The 24,000-nt window shown below is 44.9% G+C and overlaps 1 protein-coding gene across 2 annotated transcripts in view; it reads right to left on the reverse strand.

Annotated features, from left to right (window-relative positions):
- Positions 1–581: 581 nt before the first annotated feature.
- The window catches only part of KIAA1328 (KIAA1328 ortholog), a 110,965-nt gene continuing 87,546 nt past the window's right edge, over positions 582–24,000 (reverse strand). For both annotated transcript variants that reach the window (XM_069963265.1, XM_069963266.1), the window contains 2 exons: positions 21,292–21,376; positions 582–1,550 (listed from right to left, as the gene is read on the reverse strand). In XM_069963265.1, the coding sequence (XP_069819366.1) occupies positions 1,334–1,550; positions 21,292–21,376 (302 nt within the window). In that variant the 3' untranslated portion in view covers positions 582–1,333. The remainder of the gene's footprint in view (positions 1,551–21,291; positions 21,377–24,000) is intronic.

Consider the following 24,000-nt stretch of genomic DNA (forward strand, 5'->3'; position numbering starts at 1 on the left):
CTCTGGAGGATAAGGGTATGTGCAAATTACAGAACCTGGGCACATCTCCCGCTGCGGATTACGCAGCTCATCCCCGCTCACAGCTCTGTCTGTGACATAGACTCCATTCTATGCACAGGCAAATTCTGCCGTCCGCCCAAAGAATGAACAGAATAGCGAGTGCAGCTCTGGGGTATAATACAGGATGTAACTCAGGATAAGTAATGTAATGTATATACACAGTGACCCCACCAGCAGAATAGTGAGTGCAGCTCTGGGGTATAATACAGGATGCAACTCAGGATCAGTACAGGATAAGTAATGTAATGTATATACACAGTGACCCCACCAGCAGAATAGTGAGTGCAGCTCTGGGGTATAATACAGGATGTAACTCAGGATCAGTAATGTAATGTATATACACAGTGACCCCACCAGCAGAATAGTGAGTGCAGCTCTGGGGTATAATACAGGATGTAACTCAGGATCAGTAATGTAATGTATATACACAGTGACCCCACCAGCAGAATAGTGAGTGCAGCTCTGGGGTATAATACAGGATGCAACTCAGGATCAGTAATGTATGTACACAGTGACCCCACCAGCAGAATAGTGAATGCAGCTCTGGGGTATAATACAGGATATAGCTCAGGATCAGTAATGTAATGTATGTACACAGTGACTCCACCAGCAGAATAGTGAGTGCAGCTCTGGAGTATAATGCAGCTCAGAATCAGAACATGGTTAATAATGTAATATATTTGCAGACTGAGCCCTATTTTATGTAACTTATATTTAGTGATGTATATGCCCTAAAATCTGGAAAATTACAGAACTGTAATAAAAGAAAAAAAAAGTGCAAATAAGGTGATAAGGTGAAGGCATTAATGGCGTCCGGCCCTGGATCGGCACACTTATCATCCATGTACACGGCTGGGTCTGTGCGCTCCGCTCAGGATACTGATCCTGGATTATTGGGCATGATCTTCCAGCTTGTTGAATACTCATCTGTGGCTCATATTAAAATCGAGCATAGAAGCAAATTACCGCCAAAGTATCCATGTGCGCACACGCAAACCTGCTCAATAAATTATTAAAAAGAAAAAAAAAGGATATAACTCCATACCAGTCCATCATTACGGGAGGGTTATCTGGAGCTTTAAGGCACCGCTGGGATTGTGGCTCCTCACTGCTGCTTCATACAAACCCTCTTATATAGATCCAAGAAAACCAGGTATAATTTCCATGTATGTGCAGGATGCCCCAGGCCTCCATGGAGAACTTTGTGGCCTCCCAGGTGTAATGTTTACCTAGCGGTGATCTCAGTCGGATCTAGGTCCATGCCCAGTGCCCATCAGCAGATGAAGAAGATCTCCTCCAGCATCTCTCTTTCTTCTGGGTCCACGCTGGGGGGCTCGCGTCTCCTGACTGGAGGCTGGAATGACGTGGGGTCACGGTGGGGGGCCGGGCTGAGGATACTGAGGTCATAGGGCTCCCTGTGCCGAGGTCCTCGTCTCTCTGAAGAAATGGGGCTGATGGCTTCCAGCATGTCGATGAGAGAAGTCTCGTACCTGAAGGGGAAAAAAGGGGCCAAAGTAAAGAACATGGCAGACACGGACACTTTATATCAGGGGTAGGGAACCTTGGCTCTCCAGTTGTTGCAAAACTACAACTCCCACTATGCTAAAGCTTTGGCCGTCCAGGCATGATGGGGCCCCTCTGCTACTACAGGTCTACAAGTCTAATGTCCAATGACCTAGCTAGTGCTCATGATATCTCCTATACACTACACACACACACAGGAGGGGATACTGCTTTCTTTTAGCTGAGAAAAATACCATCCGAAGCAGCATGGAGGACATTACAGAGCAGTACTGAACAGTCTAAGCTGTGAATTAAGCACCTGGGTGAGATCTATTACTTGCTGTTAGCTTGTGCAGAGGATAAGAGGAAAAGGAAACATTTTTCTCTGATAAGATACACTACAAGGTTTCTTACATTCACATATACTGTAGATTTATGCAATATTTGTTGAAAACCGTGGTAGCCATAAGTGTATTCCATTCAGCAACAACTGGATCGGTGATAAATTCCAGACTGGTGGTGGGAAGGGGTTAACTACTGGAGACCCCACTAGTCACTAGAGTGGAGGCCCTTGTTCTTCTGTTGCCCGCAGGTCACATAACAGCTAGCTGCCAGTGCCATAGAGTCTAAACTGCTGCGGCGCACATATGACCGCCAACTCTTAGCCAACTCCAAAGTGGGCGGGGCCCTGGTTTTACTGATCGATCGGGAAGCTCTGTGTTCTGTGAGTGATAGCTGCTACAGGCCCAAACATCCCATTACCAGAAGACTTCATATCACGCTACTCTATACTAGAGCGGCTCAGAGGAGAGTTGTGGTTTTTATTTCTGTGCTAGCGCTCATCAACCCTATGCAAGTAAAGCAACAGCAGATGCCGAACAAGCAGGATGATATGCATGCTGCTCAAGTGACGCAGGTCTGGCCAGGTCCATGCATGGCACAAGTTTTTTGTTGCTGAATTTATTATATTTAATATAATACTAATAATAATACTAATACTAATAATAATAAATAGAGTTTATAAATAAATATACACTATTATTACAATTATACAACATTATTTATAAATAATATATATATATATATATATACAGTGGTGCCTTGGATTACGAGCATAATTTGTACAGGGACTGTGCTTGTAATCCAAATCACTCTTATACCAAAGCAAATTTTCCCACAAGAAATCACTGATATGCAGACAATTGGTTCCACACCCCAAAAATATATATTTGTTTCTGAACAACATGTAGAACAGATGAAACACATTTAGAAACAGCAGAATCTGTGATATTATAAGTTACAGTACAGTATAGCAATCAGCATGTGGAGTATAATGTATAGTAACTGCATAAACCTGGAAAAACAGCAGCAGTCTGTAGATACAGGATGGAGCTGCAGATCCACATAATGCAGTAGCGTAGTACAACAGGCTAGAATAGAGAAGCAGGGCTGCTGTCAGAGGTCTGTGTGGTCACATCACAGCAATGGGGAAGGGATGTGTTAAGCATAGACCAATCAGAAAGTGAGAATCACAGCTGTGCAGGAGGACAGTGACAGAAACTTCTCTATACAGCAGTGTGAGTGGCTGAGTGTGAGTGCAGGCACATTATAGCAGCAGTGTGTAAAGTTGAGTATAAGTGCAGGCACATTATAGCAGCAGTGTGTATAGATGAGTATAAGTGCAGGCACATTATAGCAGCAGTGTGTATAGCTGATTGTGAGTGCAGGCACATTATAGCAGCAGTGTGTATAGATGAGTATAAGTGCAGGCTCATTATAGCAGCAGTGTGTATAGCTGGGTGTAAGTGCAGGCACATTATAGCAGCAGTGTGTATAGCTGAGTGTGAGTGCAGGCACATTATAGCAGCAGTGTAAGTGCAGGCACATTATAGCAGCAGTGTGTATAGCTGAGTGTAAGTGCAGGCACATTATAGCAGCAGTGTGTATAGCTCTTCTTGCAAAGCGCACTTAATCCAAGTTACTCTTAAACCAAGGTACTACTGTAATATAATTATTACTAAATATATTATTATATTTGTAAATGATAATAAACAATAATATTATTAATGTTATATTTATTTATTATTTATAAACTTTATTAACTTAGTATATTTGCTGATCTAAATAATAATAGTAATACAAATAATAATAATAATAATAATAATAATAATAAATAATAATAATAAAAATAATAATAATAGTCATAAATATTATTTATTATATTTGCTGAGATAGCATAAACTACCAGTATATGCAAACGCCATGCAAGAAATTAAACCCTACAGGTAAATGATGGAAAATGCATCTAAGTGTAAAAGAAAAAAAAAAAAAAAAAAAAAAAAAGGATGATAATTATATGGTCTTTGGAAAATCTGGTCGTTCCTTGGTCCTGGTCTTATAATTACACTTTGCTGAACAGAACATGATTGAAAGCGGGTGACCTGTAAAGCAAAGCCTATTTGAGGCAGGGTCACCCCAGGAACAGTGAGCCATAGCTTCCCATCACCCCCGGAGCAGAGTACTAGGGTAACAGAAGTAATAACCTGGAATATATATGATCTGGCCAATACGACCGCTCAATGTGCAGAACGCATGAGGAAGGGGGAGGGGGGGCTATTTAATGAAAGAGCAGCAAATGGCGGATGTAGAGAAATCGGGAGGGCTCCTCCAGCCCGTATATTAGATCCGCAGATCAATACAATCATTTTACAATGATAAGAAGGGCAGCGTGTGCACATTAAGGGGCATTATTCACCGCAATCTCTCCGCATTGTGCAGAGCGGCTGAAGCAGAACTGCAGAGCGCTCCCATTGTGGCTGCACCAGGCAGAGCTGAATAATACCGTGGCCGCACTTTATACCTGCCGGGAGGGGGAGGGGGGGTCCGCTCATTGCTGGGAAAAGAAAAGTGCTCCAACAAAGGACAGAAGGCTGCAAATGGCCCCTAAAAGCTCGAGCTGGAGACCCCGCTTTATCAAAGGAACCAACACACAAGAGGATCTGCCTTATACTCCGCTCACATCCAGAGCTGCATCCAGGAGCTCAGTGTCTGTACAGAGCTTACACTGCTGGGTTGCATTCAGGCAGATGTAGTGTACACAGCGGGAACTGTACAGCCTCATAGACGCTACATAGACATGCCATGAATTTATGGGACAAACACAGACTTCAAGAACAGGGGTCCCATAAATGTAGCCCTGCCTATTGAAATGACCCCCATATCCAGGGGAAGGTGATAGTCTCACACATATCCCATCCTAAAGAATATCTGGGTGCTAGAGGTCACACATGCTTAGTCACAGTCACCGCCCACCTACTAAGCTCAGTGCTGGTGGTCACACATGCTCAGTCATACTCCCCGCCCACCTACTAAGCACAGTGCTGGTGGTCACACATGCTCAGTCACAGTCACCGCCCACCTACTTAGCTCAGTGCTGGTGGTCACACATGCTCAGTCATACTCTCCGCCCACCTACTAAGCACAGTGCTGGTGGTCACACATGCTCAGTCATACTCTCCCCCCCACCTACTAAGCTCAGTGCTGGTGGTCACACATGCTCAGTCACACTCCCCGCCCACCTACTAAGCACAGTGCTGATGGTCACACATGCTCAGTCACACTCCCACCCACCTACTAGGCACAGTGCTGATGGTCACACATGCTCAGTCACACTCCCACCCACCTACTAGGCACAGTGCTGATGGTCACACATGCTCAGTCACACTCCCCGCCCACCTACTAAGCACAGTGCTGATGGTCACACATGCTCAGTCACACTCCCACCCACCTACTAAGCACAGTGCTGGTGGACACACATGCTCAGTCATACTCTCCGCCCACCTACTAAGCTCAGTGCTGGTGGTCACACATGCTCAGTCATACTCTCCCCCCCACCTACTAAGCACAGTGCTGGTGGTCACACATGCTCAGTCACACTTCCCGCCCACCTACTAAGCTCAGTGCTAGTGGTCACACATGCTCAGTCACTGCCCCACAGCTGGGATCCTCTGTTTACTGCAGATCAACCAACTGCAATAGCTTTCTGCCTGTTGGTCATGAAGGTGCAGAGAGTCTGTGTTGGCAGTATAGGAGAGAGGACTCCTTCAGCATGGGAAGTAAGAAGAGCCTGTGCTGGCAGCTGCCACAGAAAGATGGAGACTGATTTTGCAGCTGATTTTTTTTCCTTCTGTCCACACCAAAAGTGTGTGGGCTTAGTAAAAAAAAAAAAAAAAAAAAAAAAAAAAAAGGGGTCTTGTCTGACGCCCCTGCTGGATTTACTGACGCCCCTGCTGGATTTACTGACGCTTACCACACGAGATGAGCATAACTCAACCAAGCTCGAGTCCGTCTGAACCCGGACATCTCGCCATTTGATTAGCTGTGACTGACAAAGGTGGATGAAGCCCTAGTGAGTCTTGAAAAACGGACACAGCCTATAGTCACTGTTGGACTGCTCGCTCTGGGTGCCGCGGCTGCAGGGATGTTTCACGTACAGTGCCCGAGCATATGTGCTGCCACTCCACTCACTATGTGGACATCAGTCCTCTGTTCCTGTGATCAGGGGGGGTCCTAGCAGTCAGACCCTTTCCAATCTGAGGTAACTTTGGCAAATCCCTTTCAAGGGGTTGTTCACCTTTTTTTTCTTTTAAATCAACTGGCATCTAAGATTTGTCATTTACTTCTATTAAAAAAAATCTCAAGTCTTCCAGTACTTATCAGCTGCTGTATGTCCTGCAGGAAGTGGTGTATTCTTTCCAGCCTGGAGAGCAGCAGAGGTTTTCTATGGGAACTCCCTACTGCCTTGGACAGTTCCTGACATGGACAGAGGTGGCAGCAGAGAGCACTGTGTCAGACTGCAAAGAATACACAGGACATACAGCAGCTGATAAGTGCTGGAAGACTGAAGACTTTTAAATAGAAGTCAATTACAAATCTATATAACTTTCTGACACCAGTTGATTACAAAGAAAATACAATTTGCTGGAGTACCCCTTTAAAGGGGTTACACCAGGGGGAATACACCACTTCTTGCAGGACATACAGCAGCTGATAAGTACTGAAGATTTTTTAACAGAAGTAAATAAGGGCCCATTTACACAGAAAGATTATCTGCCAAAGATTTGAAGCCAAAGCCCGGAACAGACTATAAACAGAACAGGTCATAAAGGAAAGCCTCTTAAATCCATTCCTGGCTTTGGCTTCAAATCTTTGGCAGATAATCTTTCTGTGTAAATGGACCCTTACAAATCTCTGGCACTAGTTGATTTGAAAAAAAAAAAAAAAAAAAGTGAACAACCCCTTTAAGAGCCTAAGGGCCCTATTCCACCGGACGATTATCGTTCAGATTATCGTTACATCGTTCGAATCCAAACGATAATCGCTCGGTTGAAATGCAGTTAATGATTAACGACCGAACAAGAAATCCTTGATCGCTTTATAAGACCTGGACCTATTTTTATCGTTGCTCGTTCGCAAATCGTTCGCATTGAATAGGACGTTGTTCGGTCGTTTGCAGTAGATACGAACGCAATAGCGAAGAAAAAAACGATCGCAAATACAATCATAAGTAACGATTATCGTTCCATGGAAATGAGTGAACGTTTTCAGGTCTTTCGCAATAGCGGTCGTTTGAGATCGTTAATTATTAACGATTATGCAAACGATAATCGTCCGGTGGAATAGGGCCCTTATAAAGCGATCAATGATTTCTCGTTCGGTCGTTAATCGTTAACTGCATTTCAAACTATTATCGTTTAGATTCGAACGATTTAACGATAATCTGAACGATAATCGTCCGGTGGAATAGGGCCCTTAGGGGACTATTGGTTAATGGAATAATCCCTTTAACAAGTGAGTCTGGTACTAATAATGTAAAATAGTATGGGACAGAGGGGTATAACAGGTGGTGTAGGGCGCCCCCTGTGGGACGTTGTGCAGCAGTAAGCAGTAAGATGTGCTGCTGTCCCCGCTACTGTCAGCTCCTGCTAATAAGATGCCATAAACAACAGAGGACTAGTTCACTGCCGCCGCTCCTTAATGGGAGAGCCCGGAGCGTTGTCTGCACAGTGACTGAGGATTGCTCCGCCACCTGTCTGGGGAGTCATTTCCTATCATATATATGTGTGTGTGTATTATATATATATATATATTATATATATATATATATATATATATATATATATATTTTTTTTTTTTTTTTATTAAATGGCTGATAAGTTGTCCTTTATTATGCGGCCAGCTCTCCTCCATGGCATTTCCACAGAGCAGGCAGCTATCTAACCTCACATGCGGGTTAAGCAATGTGACAGGTGGCTGCAGTTTATGAGTGAGCGGCCAATTAGAGGCGAAGACTGGAGCCTGAGTAAACAACGTCGGCCGCCTGGCAGGTAGCAAGCGCCGCCGTGTCAGGGGTTACGCCGCGCCGCTCTGCAATTTACTGTCAGCTCTCAGCCCGCTCTGCCGGTGACACGGGTCACATGTACGGATAAGATCACAGCCGGAAAACAAGTGACGCACTACAGCGGATCCCACAGGACGGGATCCGGGATGTGTAACCCTTTCACTAACACACAGCGCTGAGTCTAAAGAGGTAATTCACCAAAATGTTTTTCTTTAAGATCAACTGGTGCCAGAAATTTGTAATTTATTTCTAAGTCTTTCAGTACTTATCAGCTGCTGTATGTCCTGCAGGAAGTGGTGTATTCTCTCCAGTATGACACAGTGCTCTCTGCTGCCACCTCGGTCCATGTCAGGAACTGTCCAGAGCAATAGATTAATCCCCAAAGAAAACCTCTGGAAAGAATACATCACTTCCTGCAGGGCATACGGCAGCTGATAAGTACTGGAAGATTTGAGATTTTTTTTGGGTGAACTACCCCTATAATGCTTGCTGCAAAAAGTTGAAAACGGACATCGGTGGGGAGATTAAAAGGGGTTGTCCACCTGTCCTCAGGTTGTGTGTGGTATTACAACATTGCGGCATTGACTTTAAAGGGGTTGTTCACTAGATTTCTTTTTCTTTCAAACCAACTGGTGCCAGAAAGTACCAGAGATTTGTTATTTACTTCTATTTAAAATTCTCCAGTCTTCTAGTACTTGTCAGCTTCTGTATGTCCTGCAGGAAGTGGTGTAATCTTTCCAGTCTGACACAGTGCTCTCTGCTGCTACCTCAGCAGCAGCAACTCCCCATAGAAATCCTCTCCTGCTCTGGACATTTCCTGACATGGACAGAGGTGGCAGCAGAGAGCACTCTGTCATACTGGATAGAATACACCACTTCCTGCAGGACATACAGCAGCTGATAAGTACTAGAAGACTGGAGATTTTTAAATAGAGGTAAATTACAAATCTATATAACTTACTGACACTAGCTTTAGCTTTGGCTGTCCAGGCATGATGGGAATTGTAGTTTTGCAACAGCTGGAGAGCCAAGGTTCCCTACCTCTGCTCTAAAAGCTCAGATCCAGGCTACCAGACACGAAATCAACATGGATTCCAAGCAGAGGACGTGACGTGTCACAACTATTTTTTGCAATGCAGATTCTCCCTCATTCACTTGATGCAAAATCTACAATGAATGGATAGAAGATAAGCGGCACTCACCAATGAAGCTTGTAGTCTTTATTGTTACGATTTACATACACTGATCAGAACATACATGGAAAATACAGCAGGTGCACCTGCTGTATTTTCCATGTATGTTCCGATTGGTGTATATATAAATCGTAACAATAAAGACCACAAGCTTCATTGGTGAGTGCCGCTTATCTTCTTTCCATTTATTTTGCTACAGTTTTTGAAATCTACAATGAAATCTTCATAAAAAATAAATAAATAAAAAAAAATCATGGGCTATATTCCCCCAAGATATGTGGCGTATCTGCACTCTCCACTCTCCCACATCCATCTACACACAGAGACACTTAGGATATGCGGCATCTCCTGTACAGGTGACAAACAAGGGTTAATGATGTGACTGCCACCATACTGATCTGGGCTAGAAGAGGCTGCCACTGCCGCCTCTTGCTAATTGTGACTCGAATCATAAATTACAAGACGTCTATAAAAAAAATCTTCAAAGCCGGCGAACAAAGAACGGATGAAGAATGCGAGCAGCCGATAAAGATTAAAGCGGCGGCAGAACAATAAATTGGCTGCGCTCTCTCCGCTTCCGTACACAGATGTTGTATGACAGTAAAAGCACTTACACATGTAACACGCAGACGCCGACATTTCCAGCCCGTGAGCTCCTAATCGCACATGAAAGGGACAATTTCATCTCCCATTAATGATGACATTGCATTAGCTGCCGAGCGGAACGCGCTGCACCCCTGCTAGGAGAGCTGCACACCGGGTAAAGAAAAATAACGCACATGGACGATGGTTTGGAAAAGTCGTATAAGGCCCACACTGCGTTTCTGCAATCAGTTTTATATGAAAAAACGGTTGAAAAAAAACTAGGTTTTTAGTCCATGGTGTCCTTATACTATAGTCAGCTGCCCCGGCCGCCACCTTCTACATTATAAGGTGTATAGGGACCAGATGTTAGTGGAGAGAAGGGTTGAAAATTCATCTTCTCTCAATTGACAACATCCACACTGGTGAGGTGCCAGCACCCACAACCCCGCTGTTTGATGCCCTGCACTACACAGTGAACAAGGCCAGGGAAGTCCTGCGCTGTTCACTGTGTAGTGGTAGTGCCAGGTAACTGCAGCACAGCTCCCTTCTTACTTTAAAGGAGAAGTCCAGCACAAAATTGAAATTCTGCTGTAAGCAGTGAGAATGTGGAACATACTAAAGGATGTATACTTACCTGTCCCTGTGCCACACATCGCCGTGTCACAGGCTGCCAGAATGTTTCTTGCGGGTTCCAGTGTTGTCACGACCCGGATCTGCCGGTCAGTGATTGTAGCAATGTCCCGGCCCAGTCACTGACAGGCTTAGCGAACATTCCTCAGCCAAGTCGTGACATAGCAGGAGCAGGAGATACAGGTGGCCAGCAGAGGTCCGGGAGGGGTGATGTGGCACTGTGGGGGCATCGGGACAGGAGAGTATACATCCTTTATTATATTCCCACACCCCCTCTGCCTGCAGCAGAATTTTCATTCTGGCCGGGCTTCTCCTTGCACTTACCTGGTATTACCACCACACAATGAGTGGTGACAGGGCTTTTAGCACCCCACCAATCAGCGGTTGAAGGTCTATCCATCAATCTTATAAGAACGGAAAAGTTTCCCTCAAAGAGAAACTATTAACAGGTTAGACAACTGGGTGGGTCAGCCCGCCTCCAGTGCGTCAGCCCTGGCCTGGTGATACAGTCACTTTAAAGTGCCCGGGAAGCTGAGGATGAAGGTATGTCTCTTACCTTTATCCTCTGTGCTGTTTCCGAGAAGTTTGGAGTTAAATCCGTAGGCTAGTGAGGCGATTTGGTGTGGCAAGGGGCAGGTCACCCAGGGCTGGATCAGTGCACTGGGGGCGGTAGTCCCGCTTCCAATGTACTGATCCAAGCCCGGTAAGCCTGTCCCTTCTAATGAATATCAGTGGAACAGGTGGGCCGGATCGGTGCATTGGTGGTGGATGCCACACCCACAGTGCACCAAATTACCTCACTAGCCTACGGATTTAACGCGTAAATTAGGCTCCGCCCCCAACTGCCCCAACGTGAAACCAATCTGACCTGCACATGCCATACAGCAGGCACAGAAATCTACCCCTGCTCAGGAGGAGGAGTACATTTCTGCCATGACTGAAGCCTCCTCCTGTCCATCAGGCACAGCAGGTGTACGCCAGGGAGAAGAGGCAAACCCGCACCTTCTCCCTGGCATATGCCAGGGGTGCAGCTGTCATAAAATATGTACCCCAAAGTGAGGTGTTCTGGCAGGTCTGACCCATATGCATATACCCTAAATCAGGGGTACTCAACAACTTTTAGTGAAGGTCCACTTACCAGGGTCTATTGTCAGGTGAAGGTCCGAGCTGAACATCAGTAGGAAACGTGTTTTGTTACTTTTCACAAACGTTGTTCAACTATTTACATACAGAATTGATGCTTATTAGTGGGAAAACTGGTATTTTCTCTCTCACCAGCCCTTTGAAATTAGGTACACAGGGGTTGACTGCCCTAGTAGTATATAGCCCCCTTGTGCGCTCTCTTCCCCCAGTAGTATATAGCCCCCCTGTGCTCTCCCCCTGTATATATCCCCCCTGTGCTCTCTCCCCCTGTATATATCCCCCCTGTGCTCTCTCCCCCTGTATATATCCCCCCTGTGCTCTCTCCCCCTGTATATAGCCCCCCTGTGCTCTCTCCCCCTGTATATAGCCCCCCCTGTGCTCTCTCCCAGTATATAGCCCCCCTGTGCTCTCTCCCCCTGTATATAGCCCCCCCTGTGCTCTCTCCCAGTATATAGCCCCCCTATGCTCTCTCCCAGTATATACCCCCCCCTGTGCTTTCTCCCCCCTCTCCCCCTGTATATAGCCCCCCTGTGCTTTCTCCCCCTGTATATAGCCCCCCTATTCTCTCTCTCTCTGTATATAGCCCCCCTGTGCTCTTTCCCCCTGTATATAGCCCCCCTGTGCTCTCTCCCCCTGTATATAGCCCCCCTGTGCTCTCTCCCCCTGTATATAGCCCCCCTGTGCTCTCTCCCCCTGTATATAGCCCCCCCTGTGCTCTCTCCCCCTGTATATAGCCCCACCTGTGCTTTCTCCCCCTGTGCTCTCTCCCCCTGTAGTATATAGCTCCCCTGTGCTATCTCCCCCTGTATATAGCCCCCCTGTGCTCTCTCCCCCAGTATATAGCCCCCCTGTGCTCTCTCCCCCGTATATAGCCCCCTGTGGGCTCTCCCCATGTATATAGCCCCCTGTGGGTTCTCCCCCTGTACGCTCTCCCCCTGTATATAGCCCCCATGTGCGCTCCCCCCTCCCATATAGCATTAAAAAAAAAAAAAAAAAAGGACTTTACTCACCTAAGTCCTACACGTCCTCTTCTCCTTCTCCTGTGGCCGCACTGCAGCGGTCACTAGAGGCCGCTCTCCCTGCCGGCGCAGGAACGTCACTTGAGCGCCGACACCAGAGGGGGAGCGCGGCCTCTAGTGACCGCTGCGGCCATTGAGAGGTGACTGACAGGAAGGGAGCCAATGGCTTTCTCTCTGTCAGTGCTGCTGCCGCTCGGTATCTATGAGCGCTCGTTACGAGCGCTCATAGATACTTACTGTGCAGGGAGCAGTGCGGCAGCCGGGGTCCGGACAGCTGGCCGCCGCGGTCCGGGTTTGGACCGCGGTCCGCCAGTTGAGGACCCCTGCCCTAAATGATCTGACATTGTTCAACCTTGAAGAGTGCTCCCAGTATCTCCCACACCGTAAGCACAAGTATTATATTACATATCTATTTTGTCTTCTAGTTTTAGCAATGGAAACAACTGAAGTGGAAGAAGGACAAAGTAGTAGTCTGGATAAGAGAACTACGGTTATCTGCTTAATCGCCTGTGAAGTGCTGGTAAGATTACAATGGGGGCGCTCAGGCTCACAAACCACTTACAAATCCGGCTTGGAAATGGTTTAATCATAAAGGAACCAGAAGGTTGGAGACTTTCGCACTGTAAGATTTGTTCATTCCTTGCAGTGTAACAAGGTTCCATTCACATCTCTGAGGCATTTAGTATATTCACCCCTGACCTCAAAAAGGTATATGTGGTGTCCTACCACCGGTGTTACAGTTATATACACCCTTCGGAAAAGTCTGTACTTATTGTACTTGTGTGGTGATGAAAGTAGTACTAAAGTTTCGCCACTAGATGTCACTGTTTTATTTACAGATATAGTCTCTGGACACCCTTTTATTGCAGAAAAAGAAATAGAAAATTCAGAACACCCCAGCAAGTAGGGGGGGCGCTATAGTTTAAGCTATGTCTGGAACATGGCCGTCGTCTTGGATCAAGAGTCCTTCCAACAGGAAGGTGGTCATGCAGGGTATCAGAGACGACCAGAATTGTCTCAGAATTGATGACCAAAACCTGAACTTCCCATGTGGTTTCACAACAATTGGATCCAGTGCCTTCAGCTCTGTGCTCAGCACCGTGGACAGCACATTGAACGCCTTAAATAGCTGGCCATCACGTGGTTGTTGTAATTTTCTGTGCTGATAACTTTTTAACCACAAGAAATATTGCAAATCTTTTTTCTGCCACAAGCCTGGCCTCTTTGATATGCTACACCCATGTTCCGGACAATGCCTAAAGGGTATTCCGAGACCTGTATACTGATCTGATGGATGGGAAAATGACACCCTTATGGGTTTTGGCAAGTGAATAGGTGACTTCGCATAGAATTGACTTATGCATTTAAAGAGCTTCCCTAGCATGTATACTGGGCATAGCCTGGTGACACATTAGAGCCAGTACCAGGAACCTATTAACCAGGGATGCCCTGTGGGGCAAGGAGGTAGTTCTTCAGAATCCGAACAAGCATGGCCACATTATTCATCGCCCCATGACGAGCCTTACCCAAAGCAATGAACTACTGATAAGGCCAACATGAAACTCGCCCTCTGGTTCCAGTGATAAGATATGCCATAGATGAGCAAGAAGAGAGGTGACAGATACAGAAAGAGGGGCAATTGTGTGAATGGGGACCTTGGCATCAAGTATACAGGGATGGGGAACTTACAACCCTCCAGCTGTTGCAAAGCTAAAATTCCCATCGTGCCTGGACAGCCAAAGCTGCAATTTTGCGAGACACTAGAGGGTCGAAGGATCCCCATTAGAGATGAGCGAACCTGGAGCATGCTCGAGTCGATCCGAACCCGAACTTTCGGCATTTGATTAGCGGGGGCTGCTGAACTTAGATAAAGCCCTAAGGCTATGTGGAAAACATGGATATAGTCATTGGCTGTATCCATGTTTTCCAGACAACCTTAGAGCTTTATCCAAGTTCAGCAGCCCCCGCTAATCAAATACCGAACGTTCGGGTTTGGATCGACTCGAACCCGAACCCGGTTCGCTCATCTCTAATCCCCATCCCTTAAGTATACCCTGAGTTCTAAGTAGACCATGTTTCCCTCCTACCACCTCCATCCTGCAGCCTTTTCCCCCGATGAGACAACACCTATAATCCCATACATCCTGCCTATACATCTCCTTCATCTGCTCAGTCTTCTAAGCCTCCTCTGAGCCGCACACCTACTTAACCCTCCAGATCCTGGACTTCTCTTCTTCCACTTATCGGGAGATCTGTAATAAGCTATGGCACCTTTGAAACTTAAGATAATATTATATCAGTTGCAACCAGATTTCTCCAATTTTAAACCTTTAATACGTAGGATTGAAAAGAAACGTATCCGCACGTCGTCTTCTCAAGCTGGTGGTATCTGGCTCCCACCGTCATCAGGTGCTGTGACCTCTAAATATCAACTCTTATCATGCGGCAACATACAGACCATGCAAGTCCTTCCCTCACCGCCGGCTATGCATTACATTTATGGAGAACACTGATATGTATAGGGCAGCAGATGGCCGTATTCCAGATCTGTCAGAGTGCTGCCTACCAGAGGTGAATATATATTGATGTAGCCGAGAGGAATTAGTCGTTGACTCATTGGGGGCTGCGATGTATGTGCAACGTGATAACTCATAACTTGTGTCCACATATATATATAGTTTACAATCTACATAAATAAAGTTGAGCTGTCCCTGGTCACCGCTTATTCTTCATCGTTGCACGTTTGGTAGGTGCTCTGACCCAGCCGCAATAGAAGTGTGCCCCTTGTCAAACTCGCTCAGATTCTCCATTCTTCCCGCTTCCACCAAAACACTGACTGATCACGACCTGTCCAATATATCTCACCCGAGAGCCACCACTCCCATGTTATTCACTGGTATTGATTAGAGACAAGTGCAACTAGAGCATGCTGGAGTGTGAAACATGGATACTGCCATAAGTATCCAACTTCATCAGCCACTGATATTTAAAGAGGTATTCCACCCAAGAGCTAAAAAATGAAGTGATCTTACTTACCAAGTCCCCCTGAGTATTTTGAGCCATCTACCGTCTTTCTAGACACCACTGTTCCCGAATTACATGTTTTTCTAAAAGGCCAGTCTGTTTCCTGGTTGGCGCCATCTTGGATATAATCTCCCAGCATGCATTGCCCCTTAGAGCCCACTGCCAAGTATTTACCTCATCTTGTAGTTTTTGCACACCGCTGGCTCAATCTGCTTCTGTTTTACACTGTAAACACAATATCTAACTATCTAGATTAGAAACAGAGAGAGATGAAACAACTGTGTCTCCTTTCCCCTATGCTGCTCAGGAAGCTGACATTGTTTTACTGTTTTCCCGCCTGTTGGTCAGTGGTGAGTGAGGTTACAGATGAGGTGTTACAGCTTGCCTGGCAACAGAAGACAGAGATCATGTGACCTCTGTCTCAAAAGGGAGGGGGAGGACAGAGAAGTGGAGACAGAGTGGAAAAGAAAGAGAGGAGTTTCTGCAGCTTCAGGGTGTAAGGATGTGCCGCAGACAAATGGCCCGATTCATGAAATAGAAACCTATTACACACAAGCTTGGATCATGGATGAGGACTGAACAGGGTTAAAACTTTCTTAAGTGAAGTACCCTTTAAATGCCGAGTGATCACAATCTAGCAAGCTCGAGTAGCGCTCATCTCTAGTACTGATGTTACGGCTGATCGGTGTTTAAGCCATTACAATTTTCCCTAAGAGTAAAGTTGGAAGAAGCTAGTTCTTAGGACATAGTATAGGCTACAGTAGTCTTAAAGGGGGTTATCCATCATTAGAAAAACATGGTCACTTTCTTCCAGAAACAGCACCACCCTTGCCTCCAGTTTGGGTGCAGGTTTTGCAACTCCGTTCCATTGAAGTGAATGAAGCTTAACTGGAAACCGCACCTGAACTGGAGACAAGAGCGGTGCTGTCTCTGGAAGTATCTCTAACTTCTTTAATAAGATGCATTGTTGCCAACAAAGCTTTATTAAGATTCACAATGTTAACACAGCTAGGAAAAAAAAAAGAAAAAAAAAAAGAAAAAAAAAAAAAAATCAACAAATCCCCCCCCCCCTCTACCAGCACACACACTATTCCGAGTACATTAAAACTCATTCACGTCTAATGAAGAAATGTAAGTAAAACTGTAAGGTGACCGAGCGGCAGCAGGACGTCGGCTTCTGCGCAGTCCTCCGACAATTAACCGCTTTTCCGTGCGGCTCGTCGGCCGCTGTAAATTTAAATTATTTTCCGGTAAGCGTTAAATAGACTGGTTATTTTGCAGAACTGCCCTAAATAAAACCGGGATAAGTGATATTAATGTCCTATGGTCAGTATTATTGAACCTCGAAAGCAATAAAGTTTATGAGTCGATAAATATTACATTTGCCGGGTTAGTTAAGATTCTGCCCGAGTTGCCGGCGCTTATTACGGATTGTAACCACCAAATCCACAATACATTATTCATATTCGGGGTGTCACCAAAGTGATGGATTGCCGGGAGAGGCTGTCCTTTATATAAATCAACAAATAAAAATGCAAATGCTAACATTTTCGGCTACAACCTTCCCCCGGTCTTGAATGGGGAATGAAAATTTTCACATTATATCGACAGCAAGCAGAGCGGACAATTAACGACCTGCTCCCGCGGTAAGTGGGAGATTAATTTAGCGATGCCGGCTTTTATCACCTGCATATGGAGCTGCACCGGTCAATTCTGGCTACTTGCACTTTTCACTGAAGAGATAATAAAATAAAGAAACAAGTTTAATCTGACATTCCCCCTTCACCGCGTCAGGACTGCAAATGTCACACTCCCCCCTCCCCCCCCCACCTCTCCTTCTCTCGCCACCTTTTAGAAAAAAGTTGGACTAAAGTAAAGTTCAAGGTTTGTTGTTGCTTTTTTTTTTTTTTTTTTACTCTCTTCTCTCTTTCCTTCAAATTCTCGGGAAACGATAAATTATCTCCGCGTAAAGATTGCCAAGTGGGAAACAAAATTTGGTATGCCGAGGACACGGGGAAACCTCCTCGCCGCAAAACTAAGATGCTGATTTATTAATCACTTTGCAGCATAAATCTACATAAACAGACGAGGAACTTGGTAAATCTTTTGGCTTTTTTTTACCTAATCTTGTACGGATGTTGGACTCTCGTGGAATTTTGTACACAGTTTGGGGGTTCTCGCGTCACCGCCGCCCTCTGCTGGTCATATGTTGACATAGGACGTCTACAAGCTATGAGGTTAAAGCGACTCTGTACTCACAATCTCAGCTGCTTTTAATCCAAGATCTGTCCTGGGATCCATTCGGCTGGTGATGCAGTTATTGTCCTAATAAAGAAACTTTTAAATGTACAGCCATGTGTCAAATTGCAGTGGCCTAGAGTGTCTGTGCCCTAGGCCTGCACCACCTCTCCGCCCCTCCTCCCCATTAGGAATGGCCCAGGCAGGATTTCTCCTAATTAGCACCTGTCTGAACACTGCCTTAATGATCCAAACACATGTGCAGTGTTCAGACAGGTGAAATTGTTCTAGGTGCATTCCAAATGATGAGGATGAAGAGAGGGATGAAGAGGCGGTGCAGGCCTAGGGCACAGACACTCTATGCCACACCAATTTGACACAGGGCTGCAAGTTTAAAAGTTGTTTTTTTTAGGACAATAACTGCGTCACCTGCCGAATAAACCCCAGGACAGATCTTGGATTAAAAGCAGTGTAACAGTGCTCTCGGCTGCCACCTCTGTCCATGTGAAGAACTGTCCAGAGCAGGAGAGGTTTTCTGGTTCAATGTTTATTAGTTGTTTTGTTTTTGCTACTGTACTGGGCATTTCCTGACATGGACAGAGGTGGCAGCAGAGAGCACTGTGTCAGGCTGGGGAGAATACACCACTTCCTGCAGGACATACAGCAGCTGATAAGTAATGGAAGACATTTTTTAACAGAAGTAAATTACAAATCTCTGGCACCAGCTGATTTGTGAACTATCCCTTTAAAACATTTAATACTGTAGAAAATCCCACGTTTTGAGCCGTACAGGCCAATGTGCCCCCAGAACGCATTAACCTGCTGATGAATGACGCCGTACAGTTAGGTCAACTAGAGCCAAACTTACTGTTGGTATTCATTAAATGGCAGCTGGAGCGCCCCCTCCTCCCCCTCTCCATGCAGCTGTAATACAGATAAGCGGCGGCACTCCTACCCTGACACGCCGTATCAAACGTCCAGTCGGGAACAATTCCGCTCTTATCACAATCCCTCTCTATACAGGAGGAGGAGAAGGACTGCGGCCGCCTCCATTCTAATGAATTTAGAGGGTCCGTTCTGTCTCCATTTCGGGGGGGGGGGTTGTCTCTCATCCCATACGGGAATGAAATATTGATGAAAATGGGCAAGAAAGGAAAAAAAAAAAAAAAAAAGCCGCCACCAGCGAGAACTAATATTCCGGAATATAATTATGCTCCATTTCAAAAGTAATGCATTTAAATTTATATCAAATGGCTGGAAAGGGCCCGAGCAGCCAATCCCAATAAGGCAGGATTATGGGATCGAGGTAACTGTTCCTGTCAATTACCCAGACTTGATTTTCAATTTATATTCAAAAGAGGGGTTTTTGTTCCATACGCCGGGAGAACGTCTCAATTCCAGGTAAGTTTCAATTACGGAGGATTTCTAGTGACAGGCAATAAACAAATAGATTTATAGGCAGAGACCCCGGCGTCCTCACCCCCCCCCCACATCCACCATGGCCGTTCATAGATGACAGGCAAAGCCGGCTGTAAAGTTGCTGAATATTAATACGCACACCAGACCTCGGTCATGATAGCACTCGCTATGGATTGTGTCGCACTTTGGTTACATTGACCCCCAAAATATTAGAAGGAAAATTTTAAAAATTGTTGTTGCCAACATGGGGACTCCCATCCACCCAGCCGTAGGAACCGGGGGACCATGTCCGCTGTCCAGAGGACGCAATGCTAAACTAGCCGCTCCTTCCTTCTCACAAGTGGTTGAAAAAAAAAACTTTGTGGGTTTTAATAGATTAACCCTTCGCAGATGTAAAGAGTAATTTTATTGTTCTCATTGCTGTTAAGTCCCCCCATTGTGCCGAGCTATTCCACAATCTCTTAAAGGAGTAGTCCAGTTTAAAAAAATAGTATATAATAATAAATATATAATAATAAATATATATATTATTTATTTGTATATATATATATATATATATATATATATATATATATATTCTACTGGTGTCAGAAAGTTATACAGATCTGTAATTTACCTCTAATTAAAAATCTTCAGCCTTCCCATACTTATCAGCTGATGTATGTCCCGCAGGAAGTGGTATATTCACTCCAGTCTGACACAGTGCTCTCTGCTGCCACCTTTGTCCATGTCAGGAACTGTCCAGAGCAGTAACAAATCCCCATAGAAAACCTCTCCTGTTCTGGACAGTTCCTGACATGGACAGTGGTGGCAGCAGAGAGCACTGTGTCAGACTGGAGTGAATATATCACTTCTGGCAACACATACAGCAGCTGATAAGTACTGGAAGACTGGAGATTTTTTTTAAAGTAGTAAATTACAAATCTCTGGCACTTTCTGGCAACAGTTGATTTGAAAGAAAAAGATTTTTGTTGAACAATCCCATTAAGCCCCTATAAAATCCACTTGATGGTGTACAGCTATTCCACATTCTCCTAATTTCAATGACCTAGAGCACAGCCAGTAGTGTTTGCCAGTAGGGCACCAACAGGACTTTCTTTCCCTTACTTCTCTGGCCATTCTCAGCATATACTTTGTGTGCCATGACACAGTGGTCGTGAAAGCACATTGGACTAAAGAGCCGGCACCGGATTGGGGGATGATTTACACAGTACACTACCACCAATGGTAGGTTGGAGGTGGAGAAGGGGTTTTTGATGAGCTGGGTTTGCAAGGTGCTATATGATCAGAAATGAAAGAAACAGCAGTAAAGCAAGGAAGGGGTAAACACCAAATGCTGCAGAGAAGCTAAGAGGAGGGGCAGAGGGAGATTACTGCAGCACTATAGACATACAGAAAAAGGCGGTGGTATATACACAAGAGTTTAGACAGGATTTACCTTTCAGGAACAGTGTGGATCATGTTCAGCAGGCAGACTGTCAGTTTACAATCTGTCCTGATCTAGCTGTTCCTAGAGTCAGGTTTCCCCTAACAACAGGCAGTGGACAGCATATTACAAGGAACAGATGCATAGTCCCTTGGTATCATGGCTCGGCACTAGTTTTGAGCAGATATGCCGACCTGTTGGTGTTCGGCAACATTCTCCAAACTCAAACACGCTGCATTTTAATCTTCACGACTGGACAAGTCGGATGAAGCCCTGGAGCAGGGGTAGGGAACCTTGGCTCTCCAGCTACGGCAAAAGTACAACTCCCATTATGCCCGGACAGCCAAAGCTAAAGCTTTGGCAGTCCAGGCATGATGGAAGTTGTAGTTTTGAAACAGATGGGGACCCAAGATTTCCTACCACTGTCCTAGGGAGTCCTGGAAAACATGGATAAAGCCTATGGTGAATTCAGCACTTACAATTGCTTAGCCCTTTGTTGAGTCTAAACCAGGGACATTATCTCCATGGACTTTATATATTCTGTCTCAGACTGTATGGATATGGCTGCAGGTACTCTGTGTCACCAGATTTCATCTATATTAGAGCAGAGTCCTGTTAGGGATGACAGACATCACAGGCCGTGACTCCTACCTGCAGAGGTCTCTGGGTTCGGCTGATGTCCCTTCGGTCCTGGGACTGTTCACCGCAGGAGAGGTGGCGGCATCCTTTCTAGAACCTGCGAGGGATAAAGACAGGTAAAGAAGACATAAGATTTTGGAAACAGCTGGAGTGAACTACTACCTATAGGCAATTCTAATTCCTCTTTGTACCGGAAGATTTACACAGATTTTTACCTAATTTAAAGGGTCTCCAAACCTAAAAAGATAGGTGTGTCAGTGACGCTCAATGTTCACAGCACTGGAAATCCTTTCTGTATTCCTTGCCACCCATCTTATACTGATTACTCAGTCTCTCTGCTGTCCTGAATGATTGATATAACAGGACTAGACTGTATTCACTATGGCCAATCCTCAGCCGGACATGGCAAAAAACAGGCAGAATATATAGAAAGCTTGGCAGGTGTAGCGTCCCTTTAAAAATCTCCAATCTTCCAGTTTTTATCAGCTGCTGTATGTCCTGCAGGAAGTGGTGTATTCTCTCTAGTCTGACACAGTGCTCTCTGCTGCCACCTCTGTCCATTTCAGGAACTGTCCAGAACAATAGCAAATCCCCATAGAAAACCTCTCCTGCCTTCCACATTGGAGAGAATACACCACTTCCTGCAGGACATACAACACTTGATAAGTACTGGAAGACTTGAGAATTTTTGACACAAATATTTTGCAAATACTTCTGGAACCAGTTGATTTGGACACAATAAAAAGAATTGGTAAACAACCCCTTAAAAAGGGTACTATGGTGAAAAAAATAATATATATTTATTGTTTTTATTTATTTTTTTCAAATCAACTGGTGTCAGAAAGTGCCAAATATTTGTAAATTACTTCTATTTAAAAAATTTCTCAAGACTTCCAGTACTTATCAGCTGCTGTATGCCCTGCAGGAAGGATGTATTCTCTCCAGTCTGACACAGCGCTCTCTGCTGCCACCTCTGTCCATGTCTGGAACTGTCCACAGCAGGAGAGGTTTTCTATGGGGATTTGCTGCTGCTTTGGACAGTTCCTGACATGGACAGAGGTGGCAGCAGAGAGCACTGTGTCAGGCTGGAAAGAATACACCACTTCCTGCAGGACACACAGCAGCTGTTAAGTACTGGAAGACTTGATATTTTTTAATAGCAGTAAATTACAAATCTCTGGCACCAACTGATTTGAAAGAAACATTTTTTTTTTTGGGAACTACCCCTTTAAGAAGGTCATGGTGACATTGCCATTGTGCTTGGCCTCAGGAGGCATTACCTGCGCTCCGCCTGGTTTACATTGCAGTATAATGCTCCGTTTATCGCGCTGCTAAATATTCTCATTAATACGGAGAATTCTGCTCCGGGGAAGCGGTTTCATATAAATACAGCTGAGAAAGTTTACAGGCAGAAAGCACAATCTCGCAGGCGGCATTGATTGGCGCTGCCTCATCCCGGAGTGAAGAGCCGGATAATGACTGGGTGAATTCGATGAGCACAACACAAAGCGCTGAAATGTCAGCCGACTATACAGCCCCAGTAATAGGGCCTGAACCCCTGTTAGTCAAAACTGATTTGGCTTCAAATTAGAAATTGATTTTTGCCGGACACAAGTCGTCTGCAGCCTGGGAGCTTTTGTTGCTGCGCAGTGAAAGGGATTAACCTCGCCTGCCGCTCGGGTTCAACCTGACGACACTATTTGGAGCGAGAGGAAAAACTCCTTTTAATGCAAGGACGACCTGGCCGGGAGTAGACGGTTATTTCTTTACTTCCAGATCAAATCTTTGCAATTTCTTGACTTTTTTTTTTTTATATGTATTGTGTTTATTTGTATGGTGGCAGCAACAAAAGGTGCACAAAGAAAAGTGGGCGAAAAAAGATTAGGCTCTTAAAGGGAATGTGTCACCTAAATTTTAGCCGGATACTAAAACTTGTTCTTTTATTCTAATCTGTTTCTATTTTTTGACTGTAATTTTTTTCCTGTCACTTTTGGTACATTGTTATGCATAACAGCATTTAGTTATACGCTTTATGGCAAGGCTCATGGACATAGACGGCAATAGACACATTCATCTCCCCTTAGGATGAATGTGAGACTTTACTGAGCACGCTCTGTGACCTGTAAAGAGGTAATTCCAGATTTTCCTTTACTGATTAGTAAAAGAAGTTGGATATTGAAACATTTTTTTCAGTTTTTATTTTATTTATTTTTTTCTTGTACAATGTTATGGGAGGGGCGTCCATTTTGCCTGAGCTGTTTTTAACCACATTTAGTGAGATGCTTTACAGCAAGGCTCATGGACATAGACGATAATAGACAGTCTCTGTCCCCTTGAGATGAATGTGAAACATTACTGAGCACGTTTTGTGACCTGTGAAGAGGTCATCCCACAGGGAGCTGCTATTGTCTCCTCTATCTACTGGTGTCACATGACGCTGCAATGCTGTACAGATCACTTTACAGCAGCCTCCTCTTATCACCACAAACACAACAGGAAGTCCCAGCTTAGTTTTAGCCCCAGTGGTGAGAATGAGAACTGCAAGATATCAGGATTATTTTGTAATATAGAGAAAAATGGAAAATTAGAAAAAAAAGTCAGCAAAAATTATTTAAAAATATGTTTTTATTTATACAATAAGTCATTATCTGATTCATTATAAAGGAGTTGTAGGATTTAATACAAAGCCCCTATAATACGCCAATTCTTTATGAGAGTGAA

This window comes from Dendropsophus ebraccatus, chromosome 3 (assembly GCF_027789765.1).
Source record: "Dendropsophus ebraccatus isolate aDenEbr1 chromosome 3, aDenEbr1.pat, whole genome shotgun sequence".
Lineage (NCBI taxonomy): Eukaryota > Metazoa > Chordata > Amphibia > Anura > Hylidae > Dendropsophus > Dendropsophus ebraccatus.